The sequence below is a fragment of the Schistocerca americana genome, chromosome 10, assembly GCF_021461395.2.
Source record: "Schistocerca americana isolate TAMUIC-IGC-003095 chromosome 10, iqSchAmer2.1, whole genome shotgun sequence".
NCBI classification, from domain to species: Eukaryota; Metazoa; Arthropoda; class Insecta; order Orthoptera; family Acrididae; genus Schistocerca; species Schistocerca americana.
Window position 1 is genome coordinate 177,942,254 of NC_060128.1, and position 14,781 is coordinate 177,957,034.

Here is a 14,781-nt window from a genome sequence, read left to right on the forward strand (position 1 = left end):
CCACCTACTTCAGCTATGTCTGGGCTTACTGATCATTCAATTTCATAATCCTACAAATTTTTGCACCCAGGTATTGACTAGTTGACTGAATTCAGTTGTGAGTCATTTATATCGTAGCCATACGGCAGTACTTCCTTGCATTTTGTGTTGTGCACAAATTTAAAATTCTGAAAATTTAAAGCAAATTGCCACTAATGATGACAGTAAGGAGTTATATGTTTCCATTTATTAGGATAATGATGTAGCGTATTATTATGCTTGTAATCATCTCAGCTGGCAATTTTGGAATATGTTATTTACTTTTTTGACAAGGAGAGGTCCCAGTGGTGGGAATGACTTTTTGAAACCATCTACAAGAGGATTTAAGTTAAAGTCCCAGGTATCACATCCTGCACGTATACCCCTGGTGACCATAGTTTGCAAGTAATCCTCGAAAAACAATTTCAAAATTTCATGCTATTCTGTAGAGTTTTAAAAAAGAAATATTATACGGAATGGTTGGATAGTGTTAAGGTACAGTCCCCAAATGACAAAGGTTGTCAGCTCGAATCACCTCGGGTGCCCTCAAATCTTTTATTTTAAAATTTTTATTGATATAACTTTGATCAATTTTTTTATTCATTAAGTCGTTTAAATGTAGGTGTTTTATTTCTATTCGTTTGTCATGTTTTTTTTTTTTTAATCATTGTATTACCTTTTTCATTTCCTCCCATTTTTCTTCCTGTCATTCTTTTATGACTTGGAATCTTTGTGGATGTGAATTTAATTATTTTTATTTATCTGTCATAGTATTTAAACATTGAAAATGCCAGTCTATTGGTTAAGAAGCACATTGAAAATGCTAGTCTATTGGTTAAGAAACAAAATATGAAATAAATAAAACAAAATAAAGCACCTGAGGAGATTCAAACCCACAACCTTCGCCATGGAGGACTGTACCTTAACACAACCTTCTGTACGTCATTTCATTTTTAAAGCTCTAGAGCAACACGCAAAATCCCAAAATTATTTTTTGTCGATTGCTCGGTAACTATGGTCCACCAGGACAAATGGCTTCACGGTGCAATACCTCAGACCTCGACCTACACCATTCTATTGGTAGTTTCGGTAAGTCAGTTCCACCTCTGGGGACCCCTGAGAGGTAATATATGTCTTGTTGTTGGAGACCAGTTGTGACACTGCATTACTCAACATTTCATCCACTTATTCTAACTTTGCAGAAAGTTTACCTTGTGCACATGCCAACCAGACGGTTTCACTTTGAAGTGAACTGGTAGACTCATAATACTTTTAATAGTGTGTAGAAGTGTATAGTACATTTTACAGGCACGGTGGGTGCAATGTGTTGATTTATTTTTAATTTTGTTATGACCATCTATGTACAGGATTGCCACAAAGTTTCTAGTGAAATTGCCTTTTAACTTAAAATAATGTTGCAGGTGCCAATTGCAGAACCCCATCCTCTGCCACAGCTGTCACCAATTCTGGATTTTCGCCCGATTCAGTTGCTGGAGATCAAAGCACGGGGTCGCTTTGGTGCTGTCTGGAAGGCACAGTACAAAAATGAAACTGTTGCTGTCAAGATCTTCCCACCTCAGGTGAGCCACTATTGGAGACAGCCTCATAATACATCTGTCTCCTAAAACTGCTACACTTGGCATGTTGTTGCAGCTTTTGTTTTTGTTGTTTGTTGTTGTTGTTGTTGTTGTTGTTCTTCTTCTTCTTAGTCTTCGTCCAGTCCAGAGACTGGTTTGATCCTGCTCTCCAAACTAGTCTGTCCTGTGCAAGCATCTTCATATCTGCAGAACTACTGCACTCTACAGCCACGCTGAACCTGCTAACTAGTCCGGCCTATATGATTTCTCTCCCCCCTCCCACATATGAGCACACTCCATCCATTACCAAACTGATAATAGCTTTATGCTTCAGCATGCGTCATGTCAACTGATCCCTTCTTGTAGTCAAGTGCCATAAATTTCTCCTCTCCCCAATTTGATTCCGTACCCAGCTGGATAGTCGAGTGCATTAAAGCACCCCTTTCCAGGATTCAGGGAGGTGCACCAGCTCCGGATCGAATCTGCCACCTGGATGAACAATGAGGGTTGGTATGCTGGCCAACGTGGGTGTGGTTTTCCAAATCATCTTAGATAAACACTAGTCTGGCTCCCAGATTTCAACTCAGTTACTGCTCTGTTGACGGTACATTTGACCGTGCGATATACATGGTGTTACAGAAAGGTACGGCCAAACTTTCAGGAAACATTCCTCACACACAAATAAAGAAAAGATGTCCTCTGCACTCATTCTCAAGAGTCTCTTTCTTAATCTGGTCACCTTGATACTGGCTTCAACAAATTTTTCTACTTCATCCATTTGCTGAAAATTCATGACAATTAAGGTTGTTATTATTATACTCTCTGACTGGATACCAAAGTTTCAGTTATTTTATTCCAGACAATGACGTATCAACCACCGCATGCTATGGCATCAGTTCTACCTTACGCGCCATTTAAGGTGGATTTTCAGTGTCTAGAATATGTCCAGCCTATGTAAACAGATATGTTACTGTATACTGTGTTTTTGTGGCGTAACAAGCATCTGTGAATGGTATATATATGGACATGGCCTTGTACACAAGGTGTAAGTTGTAAAATGTTTTAGTTATGACAAACCTTTTATAACATGCTGTTTTTATCCACGTGACAGCTTGGCACCAGAGCCAGCTTAAATGGGCACATTTCATAAGAAAAAGATTTTTTTATGACCTAAAGATGACAATAACGTCTGTCAGAACTGATTGTTTTAAGTAAAGAAATATTTATGAGACGATGGTTTTAGAATGTTTTTAGCAAGTAAAACAGATCGGTCCTTCAGTCTTCTCAAAATGAGAAAATGGAACCACATGTATAAGAAAGTTGTGTTGCCAGGTGTTTCCGTTGTTGCACAGATAAGCCCTTTCACTGTTGCAAAATAGAATTGGTTGCCATAAAATTCAAGATTAGTATTAAATTTCTTTATTAGTGCAGTTTGGAACATCACAAACGTAAAAGCTACATCTCCCTTTACAGATGTCTACGACCATATCTTAACTCGTACAAAAAAGAATAAACAGGCACTTACTGAGCTCGTTATGCTCAGTTACTTACTACCGCCTTATAGAACATGTTTTTTCAGGGCATTGACAGTTTGACTACCAGAACGTAAAAATTCATGTACAGAAAGGTGAGGCATCGTTCCAAGAGAGAAAGGCAAGGAAAGGATAATTTGTAAAACATTTAGCTGGATAGTAGTGTACTGTGAAGGAACGTATATAAAAACCCCATCCTACTTTTGTGCATTGCAGGACAAGGAATCGTGGGCAGCAGAATACGAGGTATACCGACTGCCGCGTATTTCTCACGAGGCGATCCTGCAGTTTGTCGGTGTGGAGAAACGTGGAGACAACCTGCAGGCGGAGTACTGGCTGATCACTGCCTTCCACGAGAGGGGCTCACTGTGCGACTACCTCAAAAGCAACCTCGTCACCTGGCCGGAGCTCTGCCGCATTGCGGAATCCATGGCCAGGTGAGCAGCTCTCCAGCAAGTTCACAGAACTCGGAAAAGTAGACTGTAATGTTAGTGAGCCACAGTTTGAACCAGCCAACTCGTGCAAACACCTGAGTACAACAATTTGTAGGCATACGTAATGGAACGGTCACATATGCAGTTTCCAGGATACAGGGAAAATACAGCCAGTCTTCAAAGGAGATAGCTTACAAACCACTTTTGTGTATCCCGTATTAGAATTTTACTCACATTTGTCAGAACCTTACCAGATAGGAATAGCATGAGGTATTGAATCCATATGGAGATGGTCATAGGTTTGTTTGATTTACAGAAGAGGATCACAGAAATGCTGAAAAATCTTCATTGGTAGATGCTGGAACGTAGATCCCAGTTATCCAGTGAAAGCTTGCTTACAAGTTTTTAGGAGTCAGTATTAAGAAAAGACTATAGATATACGGAGATGTTTAATAAACTCAAGTGGCAGACTCTGCAAGAGAGGCGCTCTGCATCGCGGTGTAGCTTGCTCGCCAGGTTTCGAGAGGGTGCGTTTCTGGATGAGGTATCGAATATATTGCTTCCCCCTACTTATACTTCCCGAGGAGATCACGAATGTAAAATTAGAGAGATTAGAGCGCGCACGGAGGCTTTCAGACAGTCGTTCTTCCCGCGAACCATACGCGACTGGAACAGGAAAGGGAGGTAATGACAGTGGCACGTAAAGTGCCCTCCGCCACACACCGTTGGGTGGCTTGCGGAGTATCAATGTAGATGTAGATGTAGATATATTCTTCTGCCCCTATACAGGGTGGATATGGGAGGAATGATCATACAAAGGAAAAAGATCTGATAAACATGGGCTCCAAAAAGCATACCTTAAGAGCTATAAGCAGGAGAGATGATTTTTCCAGTAGTAAAGATACACAAGTGCTTACAGCTCTAAAAGTATGTACTTTAGATCCAATATTGAGTAGAAATTGTTTTCGTGTTTTGTTCCATATGGAAATATGGAAAGCAAAGAGCTTGCAGTAGAACAGATTGGTTTCACAGTATCGAAGATGTGTAACTGCTCATAGCCCTTAAGGTTTGCATTTTGCAGCCTGTGTACACTAGACTTCTTTGCTTCGAATGATCGTTCCTATCACACGTGTGAATATTGACCATTCCTCATGGGACACCCTATCTGTAATTCCTGAGGTGATGATGAATACAATATCAGACTAATTATAATGTGCACTGAGACATTTAAGCCATCATTCTTCCTGTGCTCCATATGCAGTTGAAATGCACTATGTGATAAAAAGTATCCGGACACCTGGATGAAAATGGCTTACAATTTTGTGGCATCCTCCATTAGTAATGCTGGAATTCAATATGCTCTTGACCCACCCTTAGCCTTGATGACAGCTTCCACTCTCGCAAGCATACATCCAGTCAGGTGCTGGAAGGTTTCTTAGGGAACGACAGCCCATTCTTCCCGGAGTGCTGCACTGAGGAGAGGCATTTATGTCGGTTGGTGAGGCCTAACATGAAGCCGGTATTCCAAAACATCCCAAAGGTGTTCTACAGGATTCATGTCAGGACTCTGTGCAGGCCAATCCATTACATTCAGTCAAGTACTGGAAGGTTTCTTGGGGAATGACAGCCCATTCTTCACAGAGTGCGGCACTGAGGAGAGGCATTGATGTCGGTTTGTGAGGCCTTGCACGAAGTCAGCATTCCAAATCATCCCAAAAGTGTTCTGTAGGATTCACGTCAGAACTCTGTGCAGGCCCGTCCATTCATCACCATCATCATCAGTTTTCTGCTATATTAGCAGGTCGTTTGCCTCTCCATTTTCTGCGATCCATTGCTTTCTTCTTAAGGCTGCTATATGTTGTACCATCCATCATGTCATCCAGTATCTGAAATCTCTTCCTTCCTCACTTCCTTTTCCCTTCTACACAACCTTCTAAAACTGTTTTTATCAGTCCATCACTCTTTCTTAAAATATGCCCAATCCAATTTCTTTTTCTTCTTTTTATTACATCTAGTAACTGTCTTCTCTCTCCCACTCTTCTCAGTACCTCTTCATTTTTTTACTCTGTCCATCCAACTTATTCTTTCCATCCTCTGCCATCTCCACATCTCAAAAGCCTCTAGCCTTTCTCTGTCCATGTCTGTCCTGCTTCCAAGAGAATATTTCTTCATTCAGCATAATTTTTATTTCTTTATTTCCTCCTAGTGCCAATACTTTTGTTTTCTTTGTGTTAATTTTCATTCCATATTTTTTCCGTTAGCTTCAATGGTGTCCACGAAATTCTGTAATTCTTTTTCCCCTGTGGCTAGAAGGACCATGTCATCAGCAAACCTCAAACACCCTACTCTTCTTCCTCCAATTTCTACTCCTTTTTCATCTAATGAACATTGGTCAATCATATTTTCCAAGTAGAGGTTGAAAAGGGTAGGTGATAGACAGCATCCTTGTCTCACTCCTTTTCATAGTCCGACCCCGTTTGTACTTTCTCCTCTCACTTTAACTTAGGCTTTTTGATTAATGAGTTTACAAGTCTTCTGTTTTTCCAGTCCACTCTCTTTTCCCTCATTATAGTCATCAGCTTGTACCAAACCACATTATCAAATGCATTTTCTAGATCTATGAAGCATGTAAATAGGTCTCTTCCATTTTCAATAAACCTTTCTCCCAAGATTCGTAGGAGCCCTATTGCATCTCTTATTCCGTCTAAAGGCAAACTGCTCCCTGCCAATATTCTCCTCCATTACTTTTTCAAGTCTCTTATTAATTATTCTTAACATCACTTTGGCTGCATGTGAACTGAGGATGACCGTCCTGTGCTCACTGCATTTCTAGTCCATTACAGGGATAATATTGTCGTGTAACCACTCCGCCACTGGCCGTGCATTACGAACAGGTGCTCGATCTTGTTGAAAGATGCAATCGCCATCCCTGAATTGCTCTTCAACAGTGGGAAGCAAGAAGGTGCTTAAAACATCAATGTAGGCTTGTGCTGTGATGGTGCCAAGTAAAACAACAAGGGGTGCAAGCCCCCTCCATGAAAAACATGACCACACCATAACACCACCACCTCCAAATTTTACTGTTGGCACTACACAAGCTGGCGGACGATGTTCACCGGGGATTCGCCATACCCACACCCTGCCATCGGATCGCCACATTGTGTACCGTGATTCGTTACTCCACATAACGTTTTTCCACTGTTCGATCGTCCAATGTTTACACTCCTTAGACCAAGCGAGGCATTGTTTGGCATTTATCGGCCTGATGTGTGGCTTATTAGCAGCCGCTTAGCCATGAAATCCAAATTTTCTAACCTTGCCTAACTGTCATGGTACTTGCAGTGGATTCTGATGCAGCTTCGAATTCCTGTGTGATGGCCTGGGTTGATGTCTGCCTATGACACATTATGACCCTCTTCAACTGTCAGCGGTCTCTGTCAGTTTCCACTTGACTATCACATCAGAAACGGTGGACCTAGGGATGTGTAGGAGTGTGAAAATCTCGCATAAAGATGTGTGACACGAGCGACACCCAATCACTTGACCATGTTTGAAGTCCATGAGTTCCGCGGAGTGCCCCATTCTGCTCTCTCAAGATGTCTAGTGGCTACTGAGTTCGCTGACATGGAGTACCTGGCAGTAGGTGGCAGTACAATGCACCAAATATGAAAAACATATGTTTTTGGGGGTGTCCAGATAACTTTGATCACATAGTGAAGGAAAGAAAAACTCTAATATTTGGGAACTCTGATTGATTATATCATTATAAATTGTATCATTTAAAAAGACTGAATAATTAAATTGAGTGACAACATGGTATAATGAAATTAGTTCAATTCTTCTTGGACTTCTTTCTGTCCTCCAACTCTACTCCCCCCCCCCCCCCCCCCCCCCCCCCCCACTCACACTTGCACGTACACATTCTCTGTCTCTGACACTGCTCCTTCTGTTCTCCTCTTCTTTCTCTCCTTCATTATTATTATTATTAATATTATTATTGTTGTTGTTGTTGTTGTTGTTATCATTGTTGTTATTATGAGGCGAACAACAGCTTGGCGTATCAGATGTTAATAGTTCTACAATTTGAGATACCAGTTTCAGCTCCAGGAAGGATGTACCATTTCTTATTTTTGAAAATGCAGTGTAATTGGATGGATAAGAAAATCTACTCACCAAGCGGTGGCAGGATAAAATACGAGGGTGGTTTGAAAAGTTCTCGGAATGATATAGAAACAAGTATTTACATCACTGAAACTATTTTTTATTTTTCAATGTAGTCTCCTTGTAGATTAGTGCACTTGGCCCAATGATGTTCCAGTGCCTTGATCCCATCACGAAAATGAGTTTCCTCCAGGCCTGCAAAGTAGTGGTCAACTACGGCTATCAATTCTTCGTTTGAAGTGAATCTTCATCCACCAAGAAAAATTTTCAGTTTTGGGAAGAGATGGAAGTCTGATGGAGCCATATCAGGTGAATGAGGCAGGTGTGGCAACAATTCACACTCTAGTTCGTGTAATTTTGCCACGGCGATGGCACATGTGTGTGGGCGAGCATTATCATTATGGAAGATGACTTTTTCCTTGCTAAACCTGGCCTTTTTTACATACCTTTTGTTGCAATTTGTCCAGGAAGTAAGCACAGTATTCTCCAGTAATTGTTTGCCCAGTGAGGAAATAATCTACAAATAGAATCCACTTCGCATCCCAGAACACTGATTTCATGACCTTCCCGCCAAAGGAATTGTCTTTGCTTTCTTTGGTGGTGGAGACTCAGCATGTTTCCACTGCTTTGACTGTGGTTTTGTCCCTGGGGTATAGTAGTGTACCCAAGTTTCATCTGTGGTCACAAACCAGCACAAAAAATCTTGTTCGTTTCTCCAGAAACAGGCCAAACATTGTTCCAGTATGTCCATTCTTGTGCGTTTATGATCCAGCATCAAGAGTCATGGCACCCATCTTGCAGATATTTTTTTTCATTTCTAATTCTTCAGTTAAGATATGATATACCCTTCCAGATGACATCTGGCAAGCATGAGCAATTTCACGCATTTTCAATCGGTGATTCTCCATAACCATTTCGTGCTCTTTTGCAATGATTTCTGGAGTAGTGACACATCTTGGCTGACCACTGCACGGATCATCATCTAAGCTCTCGCGACCAAATTTAAATTCATTTGTCCACTTGGCAACAGTTGAATACGAAGGAGCAGTGTCCTCCATTGTATTATGGAAATCGGCACGAATGTCCATTACTTTAATACTTTTTTGTACGAAGTACTTAACCACTGCTCAAATCTTGATTTTTTTTCCATCTTCGCAAATCACAATGCGGGAACAACAATAGAGCCACATCACCGCCGCAGCTCTCTTCCGAGAGCATTGATGTGGCATGTGTTTACAGGCAACACTCCAATGGTTAGCACGTAAACAACTCATTGTGCAAGCGCCATCCTGTCATGGACATTCTGAGAACTTTTCAAACCACCCTCATACATGTAAAGATATTGAAATTTGCAAGCTTTTGGAGCCAGTCACTCCTCCTCCTGACAGAAGGGTTGAAGGGGAAGGAAGAGGAGTGAAAGAAAAAGTCTGGTGAGGTTTAGGAAATGGGGAGCGTTTGAAAAAGTCGCACAGAACCCCAGAACAGGGGAGACTTACTGGACGCGTTAAGTAGGAGGATGTTGTGGCTGTGTGTTATTTCCCAGGAATGATGGTTATCGCATAACAAAGCTTTCTTTCAAGTATTGTAGTAAGGGAGATGAATCCTTGGCACAGTAAGTTCAGTAGCGTTGTTGTGTTCTCTGGCGACAGAGGCAGCAATCCAAGAGTATGCGACAACTTGCGGAGGTAGCAGAAACATGTTGCTGCGCTGAAAAACGGTTTTTTGTGTGTGTGTGTGTGTGTGTGTGTGTGTGTGTGTGTGTGTGTGTGTGTGTATTTGGTAATATGGTTTCACTTTGTTTAACATAACATTTTTTTGTTTTTGTTTTGGCATTTTCAGTGTTTATTCACTTTGTCTCAAACTGTACCAGGAGCATGGTGAGCCCATACTTCTTGTTGCATAGGTTGTAAAGAGTACTGAATTTTTTTTTAAATTTTAATTATAAAGAAGGAACTGAATGGCGTGGATTGTGATGAATCTGACACAACAAAGCTAGGTTAAAAGCAGCCAAGGAGGAAGCAAATGACAGCTTAGAATAATTTCAAGAGAGATGCCATTCATCATCGTATATGTAACTATTATAAGAGAAAAGATCATGCAACACTTTGTAAACTATCAGTGTTGATTAAGGAAGACAGTCATCTTAATGACAGTAAATTTTCATTGCTTTCGGCACTAAAGGACAAAGGCTTCATTCAGTTTCCAATTTATTAATGAACAAAAAGTGTTGATTGAAAAGACAGATGTTGCATGGCAGTGCAAATTTCTGAGAAGGATGAGGGGTATGACCTTGTGATCTACCCCTACCTCACATCATTGGTTGATTGTCACTGTTTTTATGGCTAACTCTTTTAACAAGTTTGGAGAGGAGTAAGATTTACAATAAACTTTTTACTTATCTTCTTTTCTCGTAGTTGGCTCCAATTCTTCACATGTAGGGGCTGATTCTTGAAGCTGAAATCTTTTGATGTTATAGGTTCTCATGTTTCCAATTGAAATAAGTTTTGAAGTAAGCCTGTTCAAATTTTTTTGTTTTCTTCATGATAATATATTCTCACATTTTTCTGTATCACACTGTCTATTGAATTTTTACATTAACAAAGCCAAAATTGCATTGTTATTCCAAATTACAAAAACACGTCTGATCACATCAGAGGCATGCCCACTACTATCTCACTCTGCGGTATTAACAATATTCCAAAGGGTTTACAAATTCTCTTGACAAATGAGTTATTATTTTATATATTAATCCAGAAATAAACATAATATACAGAACTAAATTGCATAATTAATAATAGAAATTTTAAGTGTGCCAAATACTTCATAATTTCAAATGTTTCTAAAAGAAAATAATTTCAACTGTCCATTCAGAGCTAGTACATATCAATTGCAACAAAGAAAATAAAGCTATTTCTTTTTACAGGTTTTAACCTGAAAAATAATACATTGTGTACGAAATCATATGAAATTCTCTTAGAAAAACAGCTGAGATAATATTAACCTATTCAAAATTCGAAAATATTTTTGGTATCGACTACTTCTGTTGAGCAAAAGTAATGCTAGAAGAGGATGTCTATTAACAACTTTCAGTAATTTGTGTCTGGGTGAACCTTGGACCGTCAGCAGTCATTCATTACGTAAAGGTTCAAGTGGTGGATCCCTGAGGGGACAACAGCAGTGCCTTAAAAAACGGGGGAGGGGGGACAAATTATTGTACTGTGTGCCAGTACATTAGAAAGTCTTGTGCTAAACATCCTTTTTTTTTTTTCAAAAGCACAGGTGATTATTATGAAGGGATAAATAATGTCGTTCTTCAGAAGTGTCTTGAAAAATCACTTGTAACAAATCTCACGAAGCTATCAGTCATTGTTGTGGTTAAAATGTGGTATATCATTCTGTTGTTCACTGTATCATTGTATTCACTATAAGACTGGAATTAGGGCATCACGGCAGGATGAAATGGGCTGAAAAGATGGCATATCGACCTGATAGAAAATTTAATGAATGGTTAATTGTTTTAAATTGAGGGAAAAAAACTGACAACACAATTTTTAAAAGACACAGGCATGACATTATTCAGCTGCATGAATATAATTTCCATTTGAATACATTGAGGGTGTATGTACTGAAATACAGCAATATGTCATTGCAAACGGTAAAAAGCTTGTTCAAACAAATTTTGGGCTTGCAGCCGGTCGTCGTTCAATTGAACGACGACCGACTGCAAGCTCGAAATTTGTTTGAACAGTCAATTCGCCGGGAAAATTTTAAAATTCACGATAAAAAGCTTACATTCTCTGAAGTTGAGAAACTCCTTGCAGAGGTTATGTATCGAGTGACTAGTGAGACATGGTGGGAAATAGCAAATAGTGCTATAGGTGTCAACAAAGAGGTAGCCAAAAACAAAAGATGCTGTGGAAGCTGTAATTGTGTATGTGGGAGGGAGAAATGATGTTCACGCAGTTTGAGGTGGGGAACTGTGAGCAGTCAGATCTTGACATTGATATGAGTGGAATTTTTTTCATCACCACAACAACAACACGGTCAGGAATTAAAAAGCGAGAAGGTGGTGTTGTGAATGTTCTACAGCATTCTGGAAATAGTTGGCATGTCCATACCTTGAGATATTTTGGAATACTAGCTACTGAATAGTTCTTTGCAGTTTCTTTACTTTACTACATTGAGACTAATAACTGTAAATAAATTACACTTATTCGACCTGCACATTGTTCCTTTTTTGCTTTTGTGGTAAATCAGCCGATCTGGTCTTTTTTTCCTGTGATGCTTCAGAACAAGTGCTCCTGTGTTGTTTCAGGGGCCTTATGCACCTGCACGAAGAGATCCCATCCCCCAGGGGAGATCTTCACAAGCCAGCTGTCGCCCACCGTGACTTCAAGTCGAAGAACGTTCTCCTCCGTGCTGATCTCTCTGCGTGTGTTGCCGACTTTGGACTGGCACTGGTACGTTTTGTTTCAGAGGTTGTTGGTATGCAATTGTTTTTATTCCAGTACAGTATGCTCAGGACAGCCTCATGTTTGTCGTTTGACTGATTTCATTTGTGTCATACCCTGAATGACTTGCAGTGATTTTTCAGGTAGTATAATGTGTACAACACCAAAGACTTTTTCATGTCGGATTGACAGATCTAGGGTTCTCTTTTGAAGTAACCTGACTTAGAAGTTGTAATTTATTCACTCCAGGTATGACAAAGAAAATTCAGAACTTCCCATAACAATCAGTACAACAAAGCATTCAAATTCATGTTTGACACTCAGTATACACTCATTTTTGTTTACCAACATAACTACAGTTGTAATTTTTTAGTGACATTAGTTTTGCGACTAAATTACGGAATCTCCCAGCTCCTATCTTGTTTCTCTTCATTTAACATTTTCCATACTTACTAAGTGCTTTAACATTCACCCACAAGAATTTGCATATTAATTAGTGCATTCATGTTTTCTGTAAGTGTGACTTTTGTAAAACTGATGTATTTTTTGGAAAATTATATTAATTATGTTTGCTTATTATTGATTGACGTATTAACTTCTCTCCTTACTGAATAACAAGTATAAATGAAAGAAAAATCACAGAGGAATAATCAAAATTGAAAAGTATCAATGCAGAACTAAAAGGCAGTATAGAGACCAAAAGATTTACAAATATGAAACATACATGTGTATCATATTCTCCAGTACTAATAAAAAACTGTTTTATATCACAGTTTTGAAACATACTATTATAGTACAGTAATTAGCAAAGTTTACTCACAGCAGACAAAATAGTGAAATTTCTAAGTGCCAGTGAGAAGCCTTTGGTCCTGTCCATGCATACTGTTGGCACAGTGTCATTTCAGCCACAGGTGCCATCCAGATAGCATCGTCAGAAGCAATGACTACCAGTCAGTTGTCACTGACAGGGTTTATGTGCCAGCACTGAACTTCATTTATGTTACCGCCGGCAAACTTCGCAACTTCATTGCTACCCATCATTCGCTTATGCTCTCACTGTACGGAAGTGTTGTAGGTTTCCAAAGTGTGACGAGGTACACGGAGGCAAAGTGAGTCGTATAAGAAGTATAGGAATTTTTTTGTGGCCTCGAAGACAATCCCAGAAGAGACGAAATATTATTTGCGCTGCAGACTGTAACATCAAAGGTGTGTGGTGTTTCACTCTGAACTGTACAGAGAGTATGTGTAGAAGCAGGGGAATGGAGCCCTGTCCTCAGGAAACAAAGTTTCAGTCCCTGAGGAAAGATATTAGTGGAAGAACTGCCACTGATTTGGACGATTTCCAGGAAGACAGCATTCATTGTACTGCATTGTAATTTTACGACAGTGTCTATAATCCCTCCATTCAAAAGGTGGCAGATATTTTGCTTTATGAGGCTGACTTCACTGGAGGCTGCCTTTCTATTGGAAAACTATTAAAATGTCTGAGATTCAGGAACAGAAAATGCAATGATGGAAGAAACAATCTGATGGAGAGATCCAATATTCTAGCAACTAGGGCGACTTGTGTGAAAAAATTATTCATCATCGAGATTCAAAGAGCAGTGGCAGTTTCAAAGTGAGATTGGCAAAGGCAACAGACTTACTGTCTCAAGGGATCATTTGAATATGGTTTTATCAAAAGTGGAGAGCAAATATTTACAGCTAGCAAATCTGATGATTCTCGTCAAGAGATGACTAGTGATGTAACTAAACATCATAGTTTAGAAGGTGATAGTCATGGATAACACCAGCTATCATGAGAGAGAGAGAACTGGACAGGTGCCCTCTTACTCATTGCCAATACAATTTGAAAGGAAATGTATGGGCCCTAGTGAAAGGAGAGATTATACCCAAAAATTTCAGCTTCAGAATGAAAGATGAGAGAATTTACTCGAAGAACCCACTAAAAGATGTTACTTGGAAGATTGGACTGAGTGAATTTGCCACACAGAAAGTATGCATCCAAGAAAATTTCATTGAAAACATAGTTATTGCTGAGCATTTAAGCAAAAATAAATTCCATTAAATGAACTACATTTCCTATTTCTTCCTCTCTCCAAAGTGACAAACACTGTTCCCTTTCAAGACTTCGTCTCTTTTTGTATTCCTTTCTCTCTCCTCCAAAGAAATTATTGTTGTAAGGCAGAACAGCCACTAGGTGTACAGTACCCGTGCTGACACATTTGTCAAATGAATGCTTAGTGATCAGAAGACCTGTGTTTTCTGCTCTGTATGGAAGTCGAAACTAACATTCAAATGTGAGGGATGCATAAATTCACATAATAAAAATTGAAATAACTTTGTAATTTGCGTGATATTTAATTGTGTATTTTGCTCTAGTACACCTAACAAATGAAACAAGAATACATTAATAAAGGCTCAGACATAGAACAACGGCTGCTATTTCACTACAGTATTTTCTAAACATTCTCTCGACATAGGTTTTGCATTTGTAATAAATTGCCTGCTTGAGGCTATAAAATCTGTGTTTCAGTGTGCTGTGTGGCAATTACAATTGTTGTGTTATTTACAAGTGAGTATCTTGTAACACATTGTGTATACGCGT

General features: G+C 39.5%; 1 protein-coding gene across 2 annotated transcripts in view; it reads left to right on the plus strand.

Moving 5' to 3' along the window:
- LOC124552424 (activin receptor type-2A) overlaps positions 1-14,781 on the plus strand; it is a 109,459-nt gene that overhangs the window by 69,927 nt on the left and 24,751 nt on the right. For both annotated transcript variants that reach the window (XM_047126696.1, XM_047126697.1), the window contains exons 5-7: positions 1,440-1,598; positions 3,344-3,564; positions 12,038-12,182. In XM_047126696.1, the coding sequence (XP_046982652.1) occupies positions 1,440-1,598; positions 3,344-3,564; positions 12,038-12,182 (525 nt within the window). The remainder of the gene's footprint in view (positions 1-1,439; positions 1,599-3,343; positions 3,565-12,037; positions 12,183-14,781) is intronic.